The 10,400-nt window shown below is 42.5% G+C and overlaps 1 protein-coding gene across 6 annotated transcripts in view; it reads right to left on the bottom strand.

The window, feature by feature from the left end:
• Nucleotides 1-7,234, bottom strand: part of LOC110494951 (msx2-interacting protein) — a 31,475-nt gene extending 24,241 nt beyond the window's left edge. For 4 of the 6 annotated variants that reach the window (XM_036948169.1, XM_036948165.1, XM_036948164.1 and 1 more), the window contains exons 1-2: nt 6,964-7,046; nt 700-1,020 (exon numbers count right to left, since the gene is read on the bottom strand). In XM_036948169.1, coding sequence (XP_036804064.1) covers nt 700-1,020; nt 6,964-7,046 — 404 coding nt within the window. Of the gene's footprint in view, nt 1-699; nt 1,021-6,963 lie in introns of all 6 variants that reach the window. The other 2 variants (XM_036948166.1, XM_036948167.1) reach the window with 1 other exon arrangement.
• Nucleotides 7,235-10,400: the final 3,166 nt, after the last annotated feature.

Consider the following 10,400-nt stretch of genomic DNA (forward strand, 5'->3'; position numbering starts at 1 on the left):
GTGATGACTGATGCCTACCCAATTTACATCCTTTCAATGGCAACTTACATCCTTTGGTCCATGATGTTATTTAAATCCAGACAAGAAGCAGACATCCTTGGTTTGGAGACATCCAGAAAAATAGTTTATGTCCAGCAGTGGAAAAAAAATACTCTGTCTTTTCTGATGTATAGTCCATACATAAATGAACCTGTCCGAAAATAATTCTCAAGAAAATATAGGGGTATTAAATCCATCACAGGCAACGATTTACTTCCAAGCAACGACGATCCCAGGTAAATTGTGGTTAGAATCCATGGTTCGGAAAATCTAATTACCCCCAAAAATTCACCAGGATAAATTCCAACAAATGTGATATATCCAAACTCACCAGGATATTCCCCACAGGTGTAATATCCAACTTGAAAGCAGGATACGTCTCACACAATAAATCCGAAATTTTGAATGATAATACCTCATATCCATACCTTTAAATGACCAATAGATTTGCATAAATATTTCACTTAGATCCCGTGAGAAAGGACAGGTCTGTGCAGATGGAGAAGGGCTCGTTTCCTAGGTTACCTTAATATGAAACTGTAAGGAATATATTCTCCTTGTTCTATTAATAACCCAACAAGGAAATCATGTGATTGCGGGAGAAAACTTTTTTTTTTTTACTGACACCCTGATCCCTTAGAGGTGACCATGTCCACTTACCCATCTCTTATCCGTTCATAACGCCCCTCTCTGGTGTGAATGGACACTGGGGGGCCAAACACTGGACCCACTGCCCCCCTAGAGAATCCTGAAACATCCCGCCCGTGACTGCTTGAGGGGGGGTTGTCATCAAGGCCCCGAACAGCACTAGGGACAGACCCAGGTTCATTGTAGTCAGTGCGCAGGTCCCTGTCCCCCATCTTGTTGACAGCATTGTGAGCCTTCTGTGCACTTTTGATATCCACAAAATCCACAAAGGCTGCCACGCCACCCTCCGACCCACGCTTCCGCAGGACCTTGACGCTCTCGACGCGTCCATAGCTGAGGAGCAAGAACAAAAAGGGAAGAGACGTCACACTTTATTGAGAGGACTATGTACGTGTCCCTTCACTCATGAGCATAATCATCAGTTGGAAAAACATGATTAAACAGCAAAGAAAACACAGGAGTCTGCTTTTGCCAGCCAATTAGTTAAATTAACATTAGTGGAGGGCCAAGCCTTTTGTGACCTTGGTGTGGTAAAAAAAAATAAAAAACAAAGGAATAATGTCTTTGCTCATCTTAAAAGGCCCACCACAGCGCAATTCTGTTTTTCCTGTGTTTTGTATCATATTGTACAACAGCTGATGAAACTAACGCTGTCAGTGTGAAAATTGTTGATCAGTGTTATTCCTGAAAGTTGCTGGTTAAAAATACAATCTACACAGAACCTTCTAAATCAGTAGGTTTGCATGGGCGGGGGTTTCGGCTTTTCCATGATGACATCAACATGTGGTCAATTGGTTAAAGGCCTAGTAAAGTAAAAAACTAGATTGTTTTATTTACATATCATTTTCCACACTGAGGTTGGAATAATACCGTGAAAACGATAATGCCCTTTTAGTGTAAGAGTATTCTGAAAACACCACTTGCAATTTCAGCCTGTTTTGGTGGGATGGAGTTTTGGCCTTCCATGGTCACATCACCAGGTGGTAAATTATTTAATAGACTAATAACAAAAGAATAGTTCAGATCCTCTCTGCCAAATAACAGCTAGTTTTCCCCTCCCCACTCTGAATGTCTATGCAAAATTTGTGCTTGAGAAATAGGTTTGCTAAAAATGCGATTTTTGCCCATTTGAATAGAAATCTATTTATTGTTACCAAGATATAATTTTATATTGATATAAAAACAGCAGCATTGGGCCTTTAAAGCCTACTGAAGATAGTATCTTCTGACCGGGGGAGTATTGCTCTAAATATTAACATGCATCGTTCATATCAGTGAGAAACAAATTTCAAAAAACAAAAAGGTTAATCCTTTAGAGTCTAAGTAATATAATACAAAAGATCCCCATAAAATCTGTCAGTTTAAGCTAGAGATAGTTGTTTTGCATGGGCTGCGTCTCAATCCACCACATCCGCCTATAAAGTCGCCCTCCTACATCTGAGGTGGAAGGTGGCCGAGGAACAGACGTGTTTGTCAGACCACAAGACATGCTGAAAATTTGTCACCTCATTAAAACGGCTAGCATTCCAACGGTTTGGCCAAGAAACACGATGGTGTTCTCCGTTTTGCGCTATGACCCCCTCAAGTAACCAAGGGACTTGTCTGAAGTGGGTAACGCTGATGTGCCAACTAAAGTCTGTAGCGCCCAAACCATTTGGGCTACAAACTAATATTATCCGACTGTGGAAGGGGAAGACTCTCACGATGGCGTTCTCAGTTTTACTCTATGGCCACCACATGTCACTGGACTCGTCTGAAGGTAACCCATACAAATGAATGGAAGTATGGAGGTAGTCTTATGCCAACAAAAACAGGTTAAATCCTGAGCTTTCTAATATTTCCTAGATATAGGACAGACAATTCAAAACTTCAAAACTTTGACTTTCTGCAATTTATGAATGTGTTATTCAATGCGTTTCTATGGGTTATAAACTCAGCAAAAAAAGAAACGTCCCTTTATCAGGACCATGTCTTTCAAAGAGAATTTGTAAAAATCCAAATAACTTGCAGATCTTCATTGTAAAGGGTTTAAACACTGTTTCCCATGCTTGTTCAATGAACCATAAACAATTAATGAGCATGCACCTGTGGAATGGTCGTTAAGACACTAACAGCAATTAAGGTCACAGTTATGAAAACTTAGGACACTAACTGACTCTGAAAAACACCAAAAGAAACATGCCCAGGGTCCCTGTTCATCTGCACGAACGTGCCTTAGGCATGCTGCAAGGAGGCATGAGGACTGCAGATGTGGCCAGGGCAATAAATTGCAGTGTTTGTACTGTGAGACGCCTAAGACTGCGCTACAGGGAGACAGGACGGACAGCTGATCGTCCTCGCAGTGGCAGACCACGTGTAACACCTGCACAGGATCGGTACGTCCAAACATCACACCTGCGGGACAGGTACAGGATGGCAACAACAACTGCCAGGGTTACAACAGGAACGCACAATCCCTCCATCAGTCCTCAGACTGTCCGTAATAGGCTGGACTGAGGGCTTGTAGGCCTGTACGGGCACAAACCCACCGTCGCTGGACCAGACAGGACATGCAAAAAGTGCTCTTCGAGTCGTGGTTTTGTCTCACCAGGGGTGATGGTCGGATTTGCGTTTATCGTCGAAGGAATGAGCGTTACACCGAGGCCTGTACTCTGGAGCGGGATCGATTTGGAGGTGGAGGGTCCGTCATGGTCTGGGGCGGTGTGTCACAGCATCATCGGACTGAGCTTGTTGTCATTGCAGGCAATCTCAACGCTGTACATTACAGGGAAGACAACCTCCTCCCTCATGTGGTACCCTTCCTGCAGGCTCATCCTGACATGACCCTCCAGGCTCATCCTGACATGACCCTCCAGCATGACAATGCCACCAGCCATACCGCTCGTTCTGTGCGTGATTTCCTGCAAGACAGGAATGTCAGTGTTCTGCCATGGCCAGCGAAGAGCCCAGATCTCAAGTGAGCAGGCCTGGGACCTGTTGGAGCGGAGGGTGAGGACTAGGGCCACCCCCCCAGAAATGTCCAGGAACAGGCAGGTGCCTTGGTGGAAGAGTGGGTGTAACATCTCACAGCAAGAACTGGCAAATCTGGTGGAGTCCATGAGGAGATGCACTACAGTACTTAATGCAGCTGGTGGCCACAACAGATACTGACTGTTACTTTTGATTTTGCCCCCCCTTTGTAGTCAAGTCTGTGGAACTTGTTCAGTTTATTTCTCAGTTGTTGAATCTTATGTTCATACAAATATTTCCACGTTAAGTTTGCTGAAAATAAACAGTTGACAGTGAGAGAACGTTTCATTATACTGAGTTTAGTAGTAAAGTCCAAATTCAATATTTTATCAAATAATTCTCATAAAAATATATTACGGCTTAGACTTTTATAGTTTGTTTTAATTGATAGGGTTAAGGGTTCCCACATAGTCATATCTTAAGTTACACTGCTTGTTAACGAAAGACAGACTGAAGACATAGGCAGCCACCTGTGCTAATTATCCATCTAGCATGCTCCGAATACCGTAGCTGGGTAGGAAGTGTAGTCCGTCAACTGAGACACACAGCTTGTGGATCTTTGCAAAACTGCTACAGTAGGTGTATCTTTTTTATTTGAAAGATTATTTCTTGCTGATGTGAAAGGAGAAAGGGACATATCAGCATATGTTTGGAAAACGATGAATAACATTTCTAAACACTAAAACACAGTCGGAATTGTAGTTTACATGGAGCCAGCCGTGAAAACCCTAGGTACGGAAAAGGGTTTGAGAGCTACACTACAGTCTTTCTTTAATATGAATACATTAGTGAGCATGTCTAAAAGAAGGTGCTCTTCAGTAGTTGTACACTGAAACACTAGATCCTTGTGCAGGTGCACACAGTGCTCATGTTCACTGAATCTGGCGCTTAGCTGAAAGCAGTGCTTGACTTGGGCCAGAGCAACATACCGGCACTTCAAATGTCTGGGGAATTGCGAACTGGCTCTTCTATAAAAGTAGCTTATCGCCGGCCCAGATTAACAGAGACAAAAATGCATGATCAAAGCAGAATCTGCACTGAATAGCAATGCAGTGGGCATTCATTTCCTGATTCCGCCTTGTTCAAGTTTATTTGCCACTGGTCTGTGAATCTGTGTGTGACAGTAGGCTGCTTGAGATTGCGCAGACTGAAAATACACCAGCCTGAAAGCGCTGTTCCAAGTTGAAAAATGAGGATTTGAAAGGTTGTCGAAATTTGTTTAATAACTTTTGTTAATGTAATTAATGAAAGCATACTTAAATATTATCAATAATTTAAAAAATCTACATGCTAGCCATGATCTTAATGACCCTTCAGCACACGTCTGTGTGTACCAGTGCGAGTGGACTGTTGCCCGAGACAGCGAGCGCGACATTTCAGCAGCAGGTATAAAATAAACAGACTAACTGGGTAGTCAACTTTTACAAATTATGGTTTGAATTAACTAAGCATTACGGTCCTAGTCACCTTTCCACCTGCACTGTTGGAAAGCTGGGATTCCCCCTCTATTAAACAGTAGCCATGTAATTGGACAAAGTAAAAAATATTATATTAAAAAGAAAAAAAGCCAGACAAATCTTGCTGTGCATAGATCTCCCCTGAAACAGTAATATTTGAGTCTTATATATAAACATGCCCAGTTAGATACCTTGCTTTGAAGTAGCCATTTGAGGCGGCAAGTAGCCTAGTGGTTAGAGAATTGGACTCGTAACCGAAAGGTTGCAAGATTGAATCCCCGAGCTGGCAAGGTAAAAATGTGGTTCTGCCCCTGAACAAGGCAGTTTACCCACTGTTCCTAAGCTGTCATTGAAAATAAGAATTTGTTCTCAACTGACTAGCCTTGTTAAGGTAAAATAAAAAATGTGATCCCTGATTCATTTAATGCACAAATCATTTTATAAAGACAAAAGTATTTGGCTGTAATTTTGGGTGGCAACTAGGTGTCCAGGCTTTTGTTCATGCCCTGATCTAACCACATTGTTGCCTAAACAGTGGCTGCTCAACAGGACCTTGATGAAGGAGACTTGTGTGTTTCTGTGCTGGATCAAAAGCCAAGCCTGCACACCCAGGAGTTCTCCAGATGGAGGGTTGACCACATTTTGATAGCATGTGACTAACAGTGCAGTTCTACTGTGTGTGTGTGTGTGTGTGTGTGGGGGGGGGGGGGGGCTAAGTGCCTTGATCAAGGGCACAACGGCAGGAGATAGTTGGCCTACATGGGTTCAGACATAGCAGCATTCCAGTGTCAATAACGCCTACTTTTTCATGTAGGCTACAATAACAGTCATGAACATGTTAAACGTCATGGGAAATGTGTATAAACCCTTAAGTGAATAATCAGAGGACTCTATAGCATATTGTAATTTGTGAATATAGTTTTAAAGTCGAACGGTTCAACTTGGAGAAAGACAGCCCCCGCATTTATTTAATCCCAAATCCATCACAGACTGAAAGCTAGTTCCAAGAACCTAGGCTGAACGATGTATAATGTATAATTTTCAAATTACCTTTATCATAATCGCAATCTCCCTGCAACTTTTTGTTTTCGGACGTTGGAGGATCCAGTGCGATTGATGGTAGCCGATTTTCGGACGATATGAACAGCGGAACATTGCAGGGAATACGTGTTGAATTATGCATTAAACGAGCAATAGAAATATTAAATCCATATGTTAAGCGAGGGCTTTCATATTTCACCTTACTGGCAAGTTGATCAACTCGCCGCCAGGCAATCAAACACCACATATTTCGCTAGCGAATTATGCTAGCTATCTAAAACGAAGCTAGCTTCAGAAGAACGCGGAGAAACGATGCATTTAACGCAACAGTTTGATAACCTATTCATTATTAAGTAATCCAACTAACGTTGTAAATGCATAACTAGTAGACGAAGTGTCTTAACACATTTTAATAATAACATTAGTTAGCTAAATACCTAGCTAGCATGTTAGCTATCTTTCATGCTTAACTAGTCAGGCATGATGTAGACTGTAGTTACCCATCAAGTGAGCGACGACAAAATGGTAGCTAACTAGCGTTCAGTGGCATTTCAGTTTGCTGGAATCCATCAAATTGTGACTTTTTATGCAAGCGACACGCTGTTGTGTGTTGGTTAAAAATATCAAGGGCAAAGCAAAATCTTCCAAACAACAGAGGCCGTTTGGTGTTGAATGTAGATGATGGCTAACGTTAGCTAGCTCAGCTGGCTAGCTATTGGACATAACGCGCGCTACCTCTCCATAACCCTCTTGCGTAACATTAACTTACCGTTTAAAATGTTCGACAATTTTCTCCTCTCGAACATGTTCGGGTAAATTTCCCACCCAAAGGTGTCTGGTTTCCCGAACCATACTGTACGTTACTTTCCCCCCTCATACATATGCTCTAGCACGTTTTAATCCCCGCTGGTCGGGAAATCCGCCTTACAAAATGAACGACGAGTGAGTCCGTGTAAAAATGATCTTGGCCTAGCTCCGTCCCAATCCATCCGAATGTGTGTGTATTCTCCAGAGATAGGGTGCGAGCTGCGCGCTTCCCTGTGACGACGGCTTCGTTTCTCATGACTTGCGCGCTCCCGAGATCATGCGACAGCTACTTACGGCTAGAGGGTATACAGTTTATGTCAACTTGATTTCTTAACTTGTTTTTTGTTGTTGTTGCATTTAAGATAACCCTAACCGGTTTCCTAACCTTAACCTAATTATCATAACCTGGTACTTTTATTCTCCTAATCTGCTGTGTAAATTATCCTAACCTCCCATGAAAAGTACATTCTGGTCAATTTTGACATAAACTGTATACCGTCTAGACAAAAGTCGAAGCAGTCCTATTTTGTATTTTTTAGGGGTCCTTAAAAGGCAGCAGCAGCTCTTCCTGGGGTCCAAACACATTAATGAACTTACATCACGCATAAAACAAACTATAAAACAGTACTTCATGCAACATTATTACACCACTACATATCTACAATACAAAATGTATAAAAACACCATACAACAATTTTACAATGTAGGGTGTGTGTCTGTTCTATATAGTACTGTGCACCGCCCAGATTCTGTTCTTGACTTGGGGACTGTGAAGAAACCTCTGGTGGCATGTTTTGTGGGGTATGCATGGGTGTCCGAGCTGTGTGCGAGTAGTTTAGACAGACACCTCTGTGCATTCAGCATGTCAACACTTCTTACAAAAACAAGGAGTGATGAAGTCAATCTCTCCTCCACTTTGAGCCATTAAAGATTTACATGCATATTATTAATGTTAGTTCTCCTTGTACATTTAAGGGCCAGCCATGCTGCCCTGTTTTGAGCCAATTGTAATTTTCCGAGGTCCCTCAAATCAAATCAAATTTTATTGGCCGCATACACATGGTTAGCAGATGTTAATGCGAGCAAGCGAAATGCTTGTGCTTCTAGTTCCGACAGTGCAGTAATATCTAACAAGTACACTAATAATTCCCCAACAACTACCTAATACACACAAATCTAAAGGGATGGAAAATAATATGTACATATAAATATATGGATGAGCGATGGCCGAGCGGCATAGGCAAGATGCAATAGATGGTAATGAGATGAGTAATGTAAGATATGCTAACATTATTAAAGTGGCATTGTTTAAAGTGACTAGTGATCCATTTATTACAGTGGTCAGTGATATGAGTCTCTATGTAGGCAGCAGCCTCTCTGAGTTAGTGATTGCTGTTTAGCAGTCTGATGGCCTTGAGATAGAAGCTGTTATTCAGTCTCTCGGTCCCAGCTTTGATGCACCTGTACTGACCTCGCCTTCTGGATGGTAGTGGGGGTGAACAGGCAGTGGCTCAGGTGGTTGATGTCCTTGATGATCTTTTTGGCCTTCCTGTGACATCGGTGCTGTAGGTGTCTTGGAGGGCAGGTAGTTTGCCACCAGGTGATACGTTGTGCAGACCGCAACACCCTCTGGAGAGCCTTGCAGTTGAAATCTGTGCAGTTCCCGTACCAGGCGGTGGTACAGCCCGACAGGATGCTCTCGATTGTGCATCTGTAAAAGTTTGTCAACGTTTTAGGTGACATGCCACATTTTTTCAGCCTCCTGAGGTTGAAGAGGCGCTGTTGCGCCTTCTTCACCACACTGTCTGTGTGGGTGGACTATTTCAGTTAGTCTGTGATGTGTATGCTGAGGAACTTAAAACTTCCCCCCTTCTCTACTACTGTCCCTTCGATGTGAATAGGGGGGTGCACCCTCTGCTGTTTCTTGAAGTCCATGATCATCTCCATGGTTTTGTTGACGTTGAGTGAGAGGTTGTTTTCCTGACACCACACTCCGAGTTCCCTCACCTCCTCCCTGTAGGCTGTCTCATCTTTGTTGGTAATCAAGCCCACTACTGTTGTGTTGTCTGCAAACTTGATGATTGAGTTGGAGGCGTGCATGGCCACGCAGTCATGGGTGAACAGGGAGTACAGGAGGGGGCTGAGCATGCACTCGTGTGGGGCCCCAGTGTTGAGGGTCAGTGAAGTGGAGATGTTGTTTCCTACCTTCACCACCAGGGGTGGCCCGTCACAAAGTACAGGACCCAATTGCACAGCCCTTATTAGTGGGCTGCGACGGTGGCACTGTATTTTCCTCAAAGCAGGCAAAGAAGGTGTTTAGTTAGTCTGGAAGCACCTGACCACACGACTGAACAGTAGTCCAGGTATGACAAAACTAGGACCTGTAGGACCTGCCTTGTTGATAGTGTTGTTAAGAAGGCAAAGCAATGCTTTATTATGGACAGAGTTAGCTACTGTTGTATCAACATGTTTTGACCATGACGGTTTTACAACCCAGGGTTACTCCGAGCAGTTTAGTCGCATCATCTTGCTCAATTTCCACATGATTAATTACAAGGTTTAGTTGAGGTTTAGGGTTTAGTGAATGATTTGTCCCAAATACAATGCTTTTAGTTTCTGAAATGTTTAGGACTAACATATTCTTTGCCACCCTTTCTGAAACTAACTACAGCTCTTTGTTAAGTGTTTTGATGATTTCACTCGCTGTGGTAGCTGACGTGTAGTGTTGAGTCATGCGCATTCATAGACACACTGGCTTTAGCCAGTGGAACACACGTTTTTCCAGCAGCAAACTATGACGATAATGTTAAAAGCCACACTGAATTCTAACAAAACAGCTCCCAGAATATTTTTTCAGCCAATTATCAGTCATTTGTGTAAGTGCCGTGCTTGTTGAATGTTGTTCCCTATAGGCGTGCTGAAAGTCTGTTGTCAATTTGTTTACAGTAAAATAGCATTGTAATTGGTTGAACACAATTGTTTCCAAAAGTTTGGTAAGGGTTGGTAACAGGCTAATTGGTCAACTATTTGAGACAGTAAAGGGGGCTTTACTATACTTGGGTAACGGAATTACTTTTGCTTTCCTCCAGGCCTGAGGGCACACACTTTCTAGTAGACTTAGATTGAATATATGGCAAATAGGAGTGGCAATATTGTCCGCTATTATTATCAGTAATTTTACATCCAAGTTGTCAGACCCCGGTGGCTTGTTATTGTTGATAGACAATCCTTTTTTCACCTCTTCCACACTCACTTTACAGAATTCAAAATAAAAATGCTTGTCTTGTATCAGTTTTATTTGGATGTGTTGTGTCAGAGTTCGTTGCTGGCATGTCATGCCTAAATTTGTTAATCTTGCCAATGAAAACATAATTCAAGTAATTGGGAATGTCAGTGGGT

Source organism: Oncorhynchus mykiss, chromosome 17, assembly GCF_013265735.2.
Source record: "Oncorhynchus mykiss isolate Arlee chromosome 17, USDA_OmykA_1.1, whole genome shotgun sequence".
NCBI lineage: Eukaryota > Metazoa > Chordata > Actinopteri > Salmoniformes > Salmonidae > Oncorhynchus > Oncorhynchus mykiss.